This window comes from Oncorhynchus tshawytscha, linkage group LG28, assembly GCF_018296145.1.
Source record: "Oncorhynchus tshawytscha isolate Ot180627B linkage group LG28, Otsh_v2.0, whole genome shotgun sequence".
NCBI lineage: Eukaryota > Metazoa > Chordata > Actinopteri > Salmoniformes > Salmonidae > Oncorhynchus > Oncorhynchus tshawytscha.
In genome coordinates this window covers 43,009,021-43,025,167 of record NC_056456.1, presented here as the reverse complement: position 1 = coordinate 43,025,167, position 16,147 = coordinate 43,009,021, and the positions used below count along the sequence as shown (strand labels likewise).

The following is a 16,147-nucleotide window of genomic DNA, read 5'->3' as shown; positions in this document are numbered from 1 at the left end:
GTTATGGTTATGGCTGTCACACCCATTCACACCCCTGATTTACACATGTGTTTTAGGTTATTGTCCTGCTGAAAGGTCCATTTGTCTCCAGTGTCTGGTGGACTGAACCAGGTTTTCCTAGAGGATTTTGCCTGTGCTTTGCTCTATTCTGTATTCTGCATCGCAGTGCTAGAGGAGTCACTCCAGACCCGAGGTCAATCCCGGGCTGTGTCGCAGCCGGCTGCAACTTGGAGACCCATGAGGCGGCGCACAATTGGCCCAGCGTCGTCCGAGTTAGGGGAGGGTTTGGCCGGGTGGGCTGTTCTTGTCCCATCTAGTGACTCCTTGTGGTGGGCCGGGCGCATAAACGCAGACTCCGGTCGCCCGCTGTACTGTGTTTCCTCACACATTGTTGCGGCTGGCTTCCGGGTTAAGCGAGCAGTGTCGCTTGGCGGGGTCATGTTTCGGAAAATGCATTGCTCTCGACCTTCACCTCTCCCGAGTCCGTACGGGAGTTGCAGTGATGGGACAACACTGTAACTACCAATTGGATACCACAAAATATATATACAGTACCAGTCTGGACACACCTACTCATTCAAGGGTTTTTCTTTATTTGTACTATTTTATACATTGTAGAATAATAGTGAAGACATCAACACTATGAAATAACACATATGGAATCATGTAGTAACCAGAAAAGTGTAATACAAATCAAAATATATTTTATATTTGAGATTCTTCAAAGTAGCCACCTTGATGACAGCTTCGCACACACTTGGCATTCTCTCAACCAGCTTCATGAAGTAGTCACCTGGAATACATTTCAATTAATAGGTGTGCCTTGTTAAATGTGAATTTATGGAATTTCTTTCATTTTTTAAATTTTTTAAAAATATATATTTTTTATTATTATTATTATTTTTTGAATTTTAGCCCTTTTATCTCCCCAATTTCGTGGTATCCAATTGTTGTAGTAGCTACTATCTTGTCTCATCGCTACAACTCCCATACGGGCTCGGGAGAGACGAAGGTTGAAAGTCATGCGTCCTCCGATACACAACCCAACGCTAGGCCACGGACCTCCCGGTCACGGCCGGTTATGACAGAGCCTGGGCGCGAACCCAGGGACTCTGATGGCACAGCTGGCGCTGCAGTACAGCCCTTAACCACTGCGCCACCCAGGAGGCCCTAGAATTTCTTTCATTTTTAATGCGTTTGAGCCAATCAGTTGTGTTGTGACAAAGTAGGGGTGATATACAGAATATTTGGTAAAAGACCAAGTCCATATTATGGCAAGAACAGCTCAAATAAACAAAGAGAAACGACAGTCCATCATTACTTTTAGAAATGAAGGTCAGTCAATCCGGAACATTTCAAGAACTTTGAAAGTTTCAAGTGCAGTCGCAAAAACCATCAAGTGCTAGGATGAAACTGGAAAGGAAGCCCCAAAGTTACCTCTGCTGCAGAGGATAAGTTCATTAGAGTTACCAGCCTCAGAAATTGCAGCCCAAATAAATGCTTCACAGAGTTCAAGTAACAGACACATCTCAACATCAACTGTTCAAAGGAGACTGTGTGATTTAGGCCTTCATAGTCAAATTACTGCAAGGAAAACACTTCTAAAGGACACCAATAATAAGAAGAGACTTGCTTGGGCCAAGAAACACGAGCATCGGACATTAGACCGATGGAAATCTGTCCTTTGGTCTGATGAGTCCAAATTTGAGATTTTTGGTTCCAACCACCAATTTTCATAAGAGCTTTTTTGTGGCACCTGACCACACAACTGAACAGTAGTCCAGGTGCAACAAAACTAGGGCCTGTAGGACCTGCCTTGTTGATAGTGCTGTTTAGAAGGCAGAGCAGCACTTTATTATGGACAGACTTCTCCCCATCTTAGCTACAGTTGTATCAATATGTTTTGACCATGACAGTTTCCAATCCAGGGTTACTCCAAGCAGTTTAGTCACCTCTACTTGCTCAATTTTCACATTATTTATTACAAGATTTAGTTGAGGTTTAGGTTTTAGTGAATGCTTTGTCCTAAATACAATGTGTTTAGTTTTAGAAATATTTAGGATTAACTTATTCTATGCCACCCACTCTGAAACTAACTGCAGCACTTTGCAACACTTAACAGTCATTTCAGTCACTGTTGTAGCTGACATGTATAGTGTGGAGTCATCTGCATACATAGACACATTGGCTTTTCTCAAAGAGTGAGTTTCAGAGATAGTCATCTGTTACTAGTGAATTATTGGTTTCATGAACCTTGTTTCTTAAGCTACATAAATTAACGTGGGTTATTTTGAGCACTTTTCTTCTGGGATGATTACTTGTTTTTATTGCTTTAATGGGAAGCTTAGCAGAAGTAGATGTGCTCATGTTATTGATGTTAGTGCAGGGTGAGCTGCACACAGTGGATGTCCTCCTAGGGCACACCGCCCCAGTGCTAACAGTATTTATCTGGTTCAGAGGCACATGATTACTGTATACAATAGCTGTAGGATCAGCAGAGGCATTCAGGGATTTATTTAGAATTCAAGGCACACTTAACCGGCCTGCCTACCACAGCATTCTGCAGCGATATGACATCCCATCTGCTTTGCGCTTAGTGGGACTATCATTTGTTTTTCAACAGGACAATGACCCAACAGAACTCCAGGCTGTGTAAGGGCTATTTGACCAAGAAGGAGAGTGATGGAGTGCTGCATCAGATAACCTGACCTCAACCCAAATGAGATGGTTTGGGATGAGTTGGAGAGCAGAGTGAAGGAAAAGCAGCCAACAATTGCTCATATGTGGGAACTCCTTCAAGACTGTTGGAAAAGCATTCCAGGTGAATCTGGTTGAGAGAATGCCAAGGGTGTGCAAAGTTGTGATCCATTATATTTTGATTTGTTTAACACTTTTTTTGGTTACTACATGATTCTATATGTGTATTTTATAGTTTTGATGTCTTCTACAATGTAGAAAATAAAGAAAAACCCTGGAATGAGTAGTTGTGTCCAAACTTTTGACTGGTACTGTGTATAATTTAATAACAGACACTCTTATCTGCAGCGACTTACATGAAGTAGTGAGTGCTTACATTTTCCTACTTTTCCCTTGTGAGAATTGAACGCACAGCCCCAGCGTTGCCAACGCCATGCCCTTACCAACTGAGCCGCACGGGACTTCCCGTTTTCACACGCACACTGAGTATACAAATCATTGAGAACACCTAGACTTTCCATGACATCGACTGACCAGGTGAATCCATGTCAAAGCCGTGATCCCTTATTGATGTCACTTAAATCCACTTCAATCCGTGTAGATCAGGCCTGGGTAACTCCAGTCCTCGGAGGCCTGATTGGTGTCACTGTTTTGACCCAGCCCCAGCTAACACACCTGACTCCAATAATCAACTAATCATGATCTTCAGTTTAGAATGCAATTTGTTTAAATCAGGTGTGTTTGCTAGGGATGGGGGTAAAAGTGTGACTCCAATCAGGCCCTAGGGATGGGGGTAAAAGTGTGACTCCAATCAGGCCCTAGGTATGGGGGTAAAAGTGTGACTCCAATCAGGCCCCCGAGGACTGGAATAGCCCAGGCCTGTTGTCGATGAAAGGGAGGAGACAGGTAAAAATATATATTTTCAAGCGTTGAGATAATTGAGACATGGATTGTGTATGTGTGCCATTCAGAGGGTGAATGGACAAGACAAAAGAGTGCCTTTGGGATATGGTAGTTGGTGACAGGCTCACCGGTTTAAGTGTGTCGAACTGCAATGCTGCTGGGTTTTTCACGCTCAACAGGGAATAGGGTGCACTATTTAGGGAATAACGTGCACTATTTAGGGAATAGGGTGCAATATTTAGGGAATAGGGTGCACTATTTAAGGAATAGCGTGCACCATCTAGGGAATAGCGTGCACTATCTAGGGAATAGCGTGCACCATCTAGGGAATAGCGTGCACTATCTAGGGGATAGCATGCACCATCTAGGGAATAGCGTGCACTATCTAGGGGATAGCATGCACCATCTAGGGAATAGCGTGCACTATCTAGGGGATAGCATGCACCATCTAGGGAATAGGGTGCACTATCTAGGGAATAGGGTGCCATTTGGGTAACTTCTCAGTCAAAAGCCGACATGGCTCAGCTCCTATAGATACCGATGTTGTGGCGCCCCCTGGTGGAACAGTCAAAGGTCATCTGTGTTTTAGTTACACTGTTATGTGTTAGTAACAGGCAGTAGTAGTTGGTTACAGCAGTTGTAGACACACACACACACACACACACAGTGGTGTAAAGTAACCAAGTACTTTAAGTATTTTTTGGGGGTATCTGTACTTTACATTACTATTTATATTTACTCCGCTACATTTACGAGGAGGACAGTTTGTGAATGATGTCTGAGTGTCGGAGCGTGCCCCTAGCCAGGGCCGTAACCAGGGAGATTTAAGTCAGGGAGGACAGTTTGTGAATGATGTCTGAGTGTCGGAGCGTGCCCCTAGCCAGGGCCGTAACCTGGGAGATTTAGGTCAGGGAGGACAGTTTGTGAATGATGTCTGAGTGTCGGAGCGTGCCCCTAGCCAGGGCCGTAACCAGGGAGATTTAGGTCAGGGAGGACAGTTTGTGAATGATGTCTGAGTGTCGGAGCGTGCCCCTAGCCAGGGCCGTAACCTGGGAGATTTAGGTCAGGGAGGACAGTTTGTGAATGATGTCTGAGTGTCGGAGCGTGCCCCTAGCCAGGGCCGTAACCTGGGAGATTTAGGTCAGGGAGGACAGTTTGTGAAAGTGGAACTCATTTATTACATTTACATACAATTAAAAAATGTTAAAACGCTGTTTGGAGAACAGCAACAACAAGCGAAAATGCCCCCAGCCATTATCACCTCGGCTGCTGTAGATTCATTCACCTCAGGAGATCTACAAACACGTTTGTATTTCATTTTTAGAACTGTATTGTTTGCTTTCTGATTATATTTTAATAGGATCTGTGGAGATGTTCCTATTGAAACATACAGGGGTTGTAGTTTAATGTCGGCCCGTGGGGAAGATAGGTCCTGTGGAGATGTTCCTATTGAAACATACAGGGGTTGTAGCTTAATGTCGGCCCGTGGGGAAGATAGGTCCTGTGGAGATGTTCCTATTGAAACATACAGGGGTTGTATTTTAATGTCTGCCCGTGGGGAAGATAGGTCCTGTGGAGATGTTCCTATTGAAACATACAGTGGTTGTATTTTAATGTCTGCCCGTGGGGAAGATAGGTCCTGTGGAGATGTTCCTATTGAAACATACAGTGGTTGTATTTTAATGTCGGCCCGTGGGGAAGATGGGTCCTGTGGAGATGTTCCTATTGAAACATACAGGGGTTGTAGTTTAATGTCGGCCCGTGGGGAAGATGGGTCCTGTGGAGATGTTCCTATTGAAACATACAGGGTTGTAGTTTAATGTCGGCCCGTGGGGAAGATAGGTCCTGTGGAGATGTTCCTATTGAAACATACAGTGGTTGTATTTTAATGTTGGCCCGTGGGGAAGATGGGTCCTGTGGAGATGTTCCTATTGAAACATACAGTGGTTGTATTTTAATGTAGACCTATAGGGAAGATAGGTCCTGTGGAGATGTTCATATTGATACAGTGGTTGTATTTTAATGTAGACCTATAGGGAAGATACAGTATATCACAAAAGTGAGTACACCCCTCACATTTTTGTAAATATTTGAGTATATATTTTCATGTGACAACACTGAAGAAATGACACTTTGCTACAATGTAAAGTAGTGAGTGTACAGCTTGTATAACAGTGTACATTTGCTGTCCCCTCAAAATAACTCCACACACAGCCATTAATGTCTAAACCGCTGGCAACAAAAGTGAGTACACCCCTAAGTGAAAATGTCCAAATTGGGCCCAAAGTGTCAATATTTTGTGGCCACCATAATTTTCCAGCACTGCCTTATGGAGTTCACCAGAGCTTCACAGGTTGCCACTGGAGTCCTCCTCCATGACGACATCACGGAGCTGGTGGATGTTAGAGACCTTGCACTCCTCCACCTTCCGTTTGAGGATGCCCCACAGATGCTCAATAGGGTTTAGGTCTGGAGACATGCTTGGCCAGTCCATCACCTTTACCCTCAGCTTCTTTAGCAAGGCAGTGGTCGTCTTGGAGAGGTGTGTTTGGGGTCGTTATCATGTTGAAATACTGCCCTGCAGCCCAGTCTCTGAAGGGAGGGGATCATGCTCTGCTTCAGTATTTCATTTTCTATGAAGGTATCTTTACTTTCACTGAAGTATGACAATTGGGTACTTTTTCCACCACTCTACACACACACACACACACACACACACACGGCTATATTTGCTCACTCATCACCTCTCTACACTGGGCCGTTTTGTGTTGAAACTGTTGGGCCTTTTTCCATGGTGTAAACAACATATCCAAATCTCGTTTCCTCCCCGTTGTCTAGTACGTTGGGTTACAAATGTTTATCATGAAAATATGTACAGTACCACGATGTAGCTAGCGGACTTAATGGATCAGGAAATGTAATGTGAATGTTACCCAGAACAATGAGGCCATTATAAATGATATACATTATATACATTAAAAGGACAGACATGTGCAGGTTTGAAAAGGGGCAAAACAAATCCCTCCACTCCCACATCTCCGCATGTTGTGTTACATTATAGAGGTCAACCTCTAATACACTATATAATGTGACTTTCCAAATGGCCCCCTATTCCGCCCTATAGGCCCTGGTCATAAGTAGCACACTATAAAGGGAATAGAGTGAAATTTGGGACTAAACAGGGAATAGGGTGCTATTTGAGACTAAATAGACAATAAGGTGCTATTTGGGACTAAATAGACAATAGGGTGCTATTTGAGACTAAATAGACAATAGGGTGCTATTTGGGACTAAATAGACAATAGGGTGCTATTTGGGACTAAATAGACAATAGGGTGCTATTTGGGACTAAATAGACAATAGGGTGCTATTTGGGACTAAATAGGGAATAGGGTGCAATTTGGGACTAAATAGGGACTAGGGTGCAATTTGGGACTAAATAGACAATAGGGTGCTATTTGAGACTAAATAGACAATAGGGTGCTATTTGAGACTAAATAGACAATAGGGTGCTATTTGGGACTAAATAGACAATAGGGTGCTATTTGGGACTAAATAGACAATAGGGTGCTATTTGGGACTAAATAGACAATAGGGTGCTATTTGGGACTAAATAGACAATAGGGTGCTATTTGGGACTAAATAGACAATAGGGTGCTATTTGGGACTAAATAGACAATAGGGTGCTATTTGGGACTAAATAGACAATAGGGTGCTATTTGGGACTAAATAGACAATAGGGTGCTATTTGGGACTAAATAGACAATAGGGTGCTATTTGGGACTAAATAGACAATAGGGTGCTATTTGGGACTAAATAGACAATAGGGTGCTATTTGGGACTAAATAGACAATAGGGTGCTATTTGGGACTAAATAGGGAATAGGGTGCAATTTGGGACTAAATAGACAATAGGGTGCTATTTGGGACTAAATAGGGAATAGGGTGCAATTTGGGACTATAGGTTTTCACCATATCATAGAAAACATAAGAGAGGTGAATGTGGAAAGAATCCACACAGTTAAGTCATGTTCAGATATCAACACACTCATTCGGACTGCATGCATGGCACATAGAAAAACATCAACCTATATCAATTATATTAACATTCACTTAGAAAGGGGTTTCATCTGTGAACATTCATCATTGTCCTTATGTGTGAGGAGGAGGAGAGGAGGAGGAGGAGAGAGAGAGAGGAGAGAGGAAGAGGAGAGAGGAGGATGAGAGAGAGAGGAGAGAGAGATGAGAGAGAGAGGAGAGAGGAGAGAGGAGGATGAGAGAGGAGGATGAGAGAGGAGAGAGGAGAGAGGGAGGATGAGAGAGAGGAGGATGAGAGAGAGGAGGATGAGAGAGAGAGAGAGGAGGGTGAGAGAAATGGAGAGAGAGAGAGGATGAGAGAGGAGGATGAGAGAGGGAGGAGAGGAGAGAGGAGGATGAGAGAGGGAGGAGAGAGAGGAGAGAGGAGGATGAGAGAGGGAGAGAGGAGGATGAGAGAGGAGGAGAGGAGGAGGATGAGAGAGAGAGAGAGAGAGAGAGAGAGAGAAAATGAGAGAGGAGAGGGAGAGAGGAGGATGAGAGAGGAGAGAGAGAGAGAGAGAGAGAGGAGAGGAGGGAGAGAGGAGGAGGATGAGAGAGAGAGAGGAGGAGGAGAGAGAGAGAGAGAGGAGAGAGGAGGATGAGAGGGAGAGAGAGAGATGAGAGAGAGAGAGAGGAGAGATGAGGAGAGAGGAGGATGAGAGAGAGGAGGAGAGAGAGAGAGAGAGAGGAGGATGAGAGAGAGAGAGAGGAGGAGGGAGAGAGGGAGAGAGGGAGAGAGGAGAGAGGGGAGAGAGGAGAGAGGAGGATGAGAGAGAGAGGAGAGAGGAGGATGAGAGAGAGAGAGAGAGGAGAGAGGAGGATGAGAGAGAGAGGAGAGAGAGAGAGAGAGAGAGAGAGAGAGAGGAGAGAGGAGAGAGGAAGAGGAGAGAGGAGGATGAGAGAGGAGAGAGGAGAGAGAGGAGGATGAGAGAGAGGAGAGAGGAGGATGAGAGAGAGAGAGGAGAGAGGAGGATGAGAGAAATGGAGAGAGAGAGAGGAGAGAGGAGGATGAGAGAAATGGAGAGAGAGAGAGGATGAGAGAGGAGGATGAGAGAGGGAGGAGAGGAGAGAGGAGGATGAGAGAGGGAGGAGAGAGAGGAGAGAGGGAGGATGAGAGAGGGAGGAGAGGAGGAGGAGAGGAGGATGAGAGAGAGAGAGAGAGAGGAAAATGAGAGAGAGGAGAGAGGAGGATGAGAGAGAGAATGAGAGAGAGGAGGGAGGAGGATGAGAGGTGAGAGAGGGAGAGAGAGTTTGTGTCTGAGGATGTCTGAGAGAGAGAGAGAGAGAGATACAGAGAGAGAGAGAGGATGAGAGAGAGAGAGAGAGAGGAGAGAGGAGGATGAGAGAGAGGGAGAGAGAGAGAGATGAGAGGGAGAGAGAGAGGAGAGAGGAGGAGAGAGAGAGAGGAGAGAGGAGGATGAGAGAGAGCGAGAGGAGAGGCAGGATGAGAGAGACAGTCTGAGAGAGGAGGGTTTTATCAGAGAGAGAGGAGGATGAGAGAGAGCGAGAGGAGAGAGCAGGATGAGAGAGAGAGAGGAGAAGGAGGATGAGAGAGAGCGAAGGAGAGTCACAGGATGAGAGAGAGAGAGAGGAGAGAGGAGGATGAGAGAGAGAGAGAGAGAGAGGAGAGGAGGATGAGAGAGAGAGAGGAGAGAGGAGGGAGAGAGAGAGGAGAGAGGAGGATAGAGAGAGACAGGAGAGAGAGAAGAGAGAGAGAGGAGGATGAGAGGGAGAGGAAGGAGAGAGAGGAGAGAAGAGGAGGAGAGTGTGAGAGCTGGCATGCTGATGTCACCCCTTTCTTTCTGTTGTCCAGGTGTGTCTGTGTTTGTGTCTGTATCCATGTCTGTTCTTCTAGGATACAGGTAAATGCCTCTTCAGGACATCCTTGGCGTTGCTGGGCAGGTTCTCTGGAAAGTTGACGTCAAACTCCACCACCAGGTCACCTCTCTGCTCGGGGTTCTTGGGTAAGGGGAGGCCCTGTCCTGCTACAGTCTGTTTCATGCCAGGTTTTATCACATCCGTGATCTTCATGTTACACGTCTTCCCGTCTATCGTAGACACCGTCACAGAGCAACCACACAGCGACTGGGAGAGGAGAGAAGAGAGAGTAGAGAGAGAGTAGAGAGAGAGAAGAGAGAGAGGAGAGAGTAGAGAGACGAGAGAGTAGAGAGAGGAGACGAGAGAGTAGAGAGAGGAGACGAGAGAGTAGAGACGAGAGAGTAGAGAGAGGAGACGAGAGAGTAGAGAGAGAGGAGAGTAGAGAGAGGAGAGGGAGAGAGGGGGGAGAGAGAGAGAGAGAGAGGAGAGGGTAGAGAGAGAGAGGAGGAGAGAGAGGAGAGGGTAGAGAGAGTAGAGGGAGAGAGTAGAGACAGGAGAGGGAGAGAGTAGAGACAAGAGAGGGAGAGAGTAGAGACAGGAGAGGGAGAGAGTAGAGACAGGAGAGGGAGAGAGTAGAGAGAGAGAGGAGAGAGGTAGAGAGAGGAGAGAGTAGAGAGGAGAGGGTAGAGACAGTAGAGAGAGAGGAGAGAGAGAGAGAGAGTAGAGCGAGAGAGGAGAGAAAGAGTAGGGAGAGGAGAGAGTAGAGAGAGAGAGGAGAGAGGGGAGAGGGTGGAGAGAGTAGAGAGAGAGGAGAGAGAGTAGAGAGAGAGAGGAGAGAGAGGAGAGAAAGAGTAGGAGAGGAGAGAGAGAGGAGAGAGGGAGGGAGGAGAGAGATAGGAGAGAGTCACACAGAGTGTTAAACACAGGGCACACATACATCACACAGTAACCTGCTAGTCATTAACAGAATGGGCATTTAGGTTTGTGGTTAGGTTTCTTTAACAGATTGCACTTGTGTTCTTCTGGTTTGGTGGTTTGCTAAAACAGGACTTTGCTTCTAAGCAGAAAATATGTTTCACTACTGATAAGCAAGGCTCAGGCAGTGATTTAAAGTAAAGCTGTTTTCATTGTATGAATTCCGACAACATTTCCAGAACATTCGCACAAGGGCGTCCCAAATGGCACCCTACTCCGTATTGTGGCACCCTACTCCCTGGTCGAAAGTAGTGCACCAAATAGGGAATAGGGTGTAATTTGGGATGCAAACACCATGACATTATACAGCATTACAGGCACTTTGTTGTTTTAATCAAAACACGACTGAGCTCAAGAGGAGGAGAGGGCAAGAGGAGAGAGAGAGAGGAGAGGACAAGAGGAGAGAGAGAGAGAGAGGAGAGGACAAGAGGAGAGGGTAAGAGGAGAGGGCAAGAGGAGAGGGCAAGAGGAGAGGGCAAGAGGAGAGGGCAAGAGGAGAGGGCAAGAGGAGAGGGCAAGAGGAGAGGGCAAGAGGAGAGGACAAGAGAAGAGGAGAGAGAGAGGAGAGGACAAGAGGAGAGGAGAGAGAGGAGAGGACAAGAGGAGAGCAAGAGAGGAGAGGACAAGAGGAGAGGAGAGAGGAGAGGACAAGAGGAGAGGAGGACAAGAGGAGAGGGCAAGAGGAGAGGGCAAGAGGAGAGGGACAAGAGGGAGAGGGCAAGAGGAGAGGACAAGAGGAGAGGGCAAGAGGAGAGGGCAAGAGGAGAGGACAAGAGAAGAGAGAGAGAGAGAGGAGAGGACAAGAGGAGAGAGAGAGAGGAGAGGACAAGAGGGAGAGAGAGAGAGGAGAGGACAAGAGGAGAGAGAGAGAGGAGAGGACAAGAGGAGAGAGAGAGAGGAGAGAGGAGAGGACAAGAGGAGAGAGAGAGAGGAGAGGACAAAGAGGAGAGGGTAAGAGGAGAGGACAAGAGGAGAGGGCAAGAGGAGAGAGAGAGAGAGGACAAGAGGAGAGGACAAGAGGAGAGGGCAAGAGGAGAGGAGAGGGCAAGAGGAGAGAGAGAGGAGAGGACAAGAGAGAGAGAGAGAGAGGAGAGGACAAGAGGAGAGGGTAAGTGGAGAGGGTAAGAGGAGAGGACAAGAGGAGAGGGTAAGAGGAGAGGACAAGAGGAGAGGACAAGAGGTGAGGGCAAGAGGAGAGGGAGAGAGGAGAGGACAAGAGGAGAGGGTAAGAGGAGAGAGAGAGGAGAGGACAAGAGGAGAGGGTAAGAGGAGAGGGAGAGAGGAGAGGGCGAGAGGAGAGGGCGAGAGGAGAGGGCGAGAGGAGAGGGCGAGAGGAGAGGGCGAGAGGAGAGGGCGAGAGGAGAGGGCAAGAGGAGAGGGGCAAGAGGAGAGAGAGAGAGGAGAGGGCAAGAGGAGAGGGCGAGAGGAGAGGGCAAGAGGAGAGGGCAAGAGGAGAGGGCAAGAGGAGAGAGAGGAGAGGAGAGAGAGAGAGAGGAGAGAGAGAGAGAGAGAGAGAGAGAGAGAGAGAGGGGGCAAGAGGAGAGGGCAAGAGGAGAAAGAGAGAGAGAGAGAGAGAGAGAGAGAGAGGAGGAGGGCAAGAGAGAGAGAGAGAGAGGAGAGGGCAAGAGGAGAAGAGAGGAGAGAGGCAAGAGGAAAGGGCAAGAGGAGAGAGAGAGAGACAAGGAGAGGGCAAGAGGAGAGAGAGAGGAGAGGGCAAGAGGAGAGAGAAGAGGGCAAGAGGAGAGAGAGAGAGAGAGAGAGAGAGGGCAAGAGAGAGAGAGAGAGCAAGAGGAGAGAGAGAGGGCAAGAGGAGAGAGAGAGAGGGCAAGAGGAGAGAAAGAGAGCGCAAGAGAGAGAGAGAGAGAGAGCAAGAGAGGGAGAGGGAGAGCAAGAGGAGAGAGTGAGAGCAAGAGAGAGAGAGGAGAGAGAGAGCAGGCCATATTAGTATTCCTAACTCAGTCAGTATGCGTGGGCTACCAGCCTGCTGTCTCTTCACACTCCTGAAGTGTTACTGCCTCCTCTCCTGTTTCTCTCCTTTACAGTGGGAATTACATAACATACTCCTTATATCATAATGTTCTCTGTCTGCACTGGTCTAAACCCTGTTCTCCCTCCAGTCTGCTGAACAATGACCAGGCTTGTGTTCAGTAGACCCGAAACAGGAGATTGTGAAATAAAGTGAAACAGGGAGGTATCACTTGAACTTGACCAACAAGATCAAAGATTTACATTTTCTGTTGCAAAATGTTTTGCTACGATGTGCCAACTGAACACGATCCAATCTGAATGCCTATTTCTATTGCATCTACACTAGCCAGACCAAGCTAGATTATTCCACACTGAACCACCTTCTACTGGAAGTGTTTCCCCTTACTCTCACTTTGAGGCGGGCCACCACGATCCGCCCCAAGCAAAACACATCTCACCTGTCGTAGACTAACTTTCACCGGGTACACAATGTCCGACCCCTCCCTTCTAAAGTGCATGTGGGGCTTGTCCTTGATGACGAACACGATATCAGCAGGGATGGTATTGGGCGACTCGTCTCCTTCTCTGGGGAATGTGATCTTGGTCCCCTCCTTCCACCCTCTCTTAATCTCTATGGTGAGAATCTTATCCTCCGTCCTCATGGTCCGTCCGTCAGGGTTCATCCTCTTCCTGCTGATCTTCATCCTCTTGGTGCAACCATGAAACACTTCCTCCAGCGATACCCGCAGCTCGTGATGAACGGCTGGGTCCTGCTTCCTCCTCTGCTGCCCACCAATCCCCACGTGACGGTCCCGAGGGAACCCGTTGAGGTTAAACGAGGTGAAGGAACCGAACGGGTCGTTGCCGTCCACCTCCATGTCCTCGTCGTCCCCGCCGCCTGGACCGCGTCCGTTGGCCTTACGGCCGAAGAACATCTCGAACGGGTTGGCGCCGCCGAAGAAGGTGGCGAAGGTAGCATGGGGGTCGCCGTGGAACGTGTAAGAGGTGAAGTTGCTGCCCTGTCCGTCTGGACCGTTGCCGGGGCCGCCACCTCCTTTGAGACCTGAGGGACAAAAGGGGGAACAAGGACACTGAAGTCATCAACAGTTCAGGTCATGATAATAACCTTTGTTTTGATAAAAGGGGGAACAAGGACACTGAAGTCATCAACAGTTCAGATAATATAGATGACAACCTACTATATACTGTACCAGACATAGGTCAAATATCCTTGAAATCCTTGAGCTGTACTTGAGTTTGCCCGGTATAATAAAATCAATTGAATACTCCCAAAAGTACAACCTCCTAAATCAAGTGCTCTGAACGTATTGTGTATGTGATCTGTACAGTCACAGAATAACCAGGTAGACTCTGTACAGTCACAGAATAACCAGGTAGACTCTGTACAGTCACAGAATAACCATGTAGACTCTGTACAGTCACAGAATAACCATGTAGACTCTGTACAGTCACAGAATAACCAGGTAGACTCTGTACAGTCACAGAATAACCATGTAGACTCTGTACAGTCACAGAATAACCAGGTAGACTCTGTCCCATACAGGGAAAGGGTTGCAATCCTACATTGATGCTGGTCTAATATAAACAGTAAGTTCATGAGTCCAATAGCCCCCAATGTCAAGACATCTGTCATATGGGGCAGGTCAGTGGATTCCTCCCACCCATAGCAAATCTGCTCTTTCCCCATCTGCTATTTGAAAGGGTCATGATGCCTTCAGCTAGTAACATTATCCATATTGACATGTTCAATATCAATTCATGTAATTGACAGTAGCCTAAAAATAATACAATCTGACATTTCCTGTATTTCTGACCAATCAACAGCCATGTCTACATGTTATGCGCAGACCGATATGCCACCCTGACAACAGGGTGGTTATTCTGCGTCTGCTTATTGGCTTTCTTATTATCATAAATGGTATGAATAAATAATGAGTGAAATGCTGTGTGGTCTCTTCTAACCAGTATGGTTAAAATATCGGTCTGTATGACTTGTATAATGGCCAATTATATTACAACATGTTCTGTTGTTTACTAAATAATGGACTGGATGAAATGACAAGAAACCCAGGAATTAATAAACATCCGAATGTGTCCTATTATCGTACCTTCCTCTCCATACTGATCATATATCTCCCTTTTCTTCGGATCACTGAGGACTTCATATGCCTCGGCGATCTCCTTAAATTTCTCCTCGGCGTTGGCTGCTTTGTTTTTGTCCGGGTGCCATTTCAGAGCCTGTTTTCTGTACGCCTTTTTAACGTCCTCGTCAGCCGCTCCTTTCACTATCCCCAGGATTTTATAATAGTCTTTCCCCATAGTTCCCCCGAAGCGGCCCCTCGCGGTAGCCAAAGAGAAGCTGCCTGTTAGTTTGATGGGGAAATATATCCAGGAGAGGAGAGACAAGAGACAAACCCCTCTGAGGAAGTTGATATGGCGACAAGCGAAAGAAAAACCCTGAACCGCTTCTCTCTGCCTCTCTGAACAACAATAACGAGTAGATAGACACGGAGACAGAGGAGGTTGAATCGTGAGAAGCTAGAGAACGGGATGTGATGTAGCGATGTTTAGAGTGGTTACTCAGCGCTGTGGATCCTGGGTTATTTATCCATCACCCTCCCCCGTTAGACTCCCTTTAAATAGCTGTGGCTCCCTCTCCTGCGTCCCGACCCACCGGCGGCGTTGCTCGCTGTCATCCAGGGGCTCTTCATAGATGCTAAATGCTGCTGAAGCACGTCATTTCCCATATTCGGCAAAGATTCCGGTTTTTATTTTATTATTTCTGTTTAAACACCCATCCACATGGAATTGACATCTCAACTTGAGTGAAAAGAACATGGTAGCCTACATAAAACAATAATTACACTGTAACAGCCTTGACAGGTTATTATAGGTCCTGTGATAAAGGGCTGGTGTTTGGTAAGAGGAGGACGATTTGAATTGAGAAATAGCCTAAATTTGGTGCCTTCCTGTTCAAATGATCAGCTACGCCAAGGAGGGGGTCCATAACCAGAGGACAGGCATCCTGTCAAGGCTTATCGACCTCTGACCTGTACCTACTGAGACAGACGCTAACCTCTGACCCGTACCTACTGAGACAGACACTAACCTCTGACCCGTACCTACTGAGACAGATACTAACCTCTGACCCATACCTACTGAGACAGACGCTAACCTCTGACCCGTACCTACTGAGACAGACACTAACCTCTGACCTGTACCTACTGAGACAGACACTAACCTCTGACCTGTACCTACTGAGACAGACGCTAACCTCTGACCCGTACCTACTGAGACAGACACTAACCTCTGACCTGTACCTACTGAGACAGACACTAACCTCTGACCTGTACCTACTGAGACAGACACTAACCTCTGACCTGTACCTACTGAGACAGACACTAACCTCTGACCTGTACCTACTGAGACAGACTCTAACCTCTGACCCGTACCTACTGAGACAGACTCTAACCTCTGACCCGTACCTACTGAGACAGATACTAACCTCTGACCCATACCTACTGAGACAGACACTAACCTCTGACCCGTACCTACTGAGACAGACACTAACCTCTGACCTGTACCTACTGAGACAGACGCTAACCTCTGACCTGTACCTACTGAGACAGACACTAACCTCTGACCTGTACCTACTGAGACAGACGCTAACCTCTGACCTGTACCTTCCG

The 16,147-nt window shown here is 47.0% G+C and overlaps 1 protein-coding gene and 1 long non-coding RNA gene across 2 annotated transcripts; both read right to left on the bottom strand.

Moving 5' to 3' along the window:
• Positions 1-5,531: 5,531 nt before the first annotated feature.
• On the bottom strand, positions 5,532-5,698 carry LOC112227275. The gene is made up of 2 exons (XR_002949841.2): positions 5,631-5,698; positions 5,532-5,565 (listed from the first exon to the last, which is right to left on the bottom strand). It is a non-coding gene; the product is annotated as an uncharacterized LOC112227275 (long non-coding RNA).
• Positions 5,699-9,328: 3,630 nt separating this feature from the next.
• On the bottom strand, positions 9,329-15,157 carry LOC112227273 (dnaJ homolog subfamily B member 4). The gene is made up of 3 exons (XM_042308229.1): positions 14,567-15,157; positions 12,896-13,500; positions 9,329-9,761 (listed from the first exon to the last, which is right to left on the bottom strand). The coding sequence occupies exons 1-3, from the start codon at positions 14,775-14,777 to the stop codon at positions 9,528-9,530; spliced, it is 1,050 nt and encodes a 349-aa protein (XP_042164163.1). The 5' UTR covers positions 14,778-15,157; the 3' UTR covers positions 9,329-9,527.
• Between the last annotated feature and the right edge of the window lie 990 nt (positions 15,158-16,147).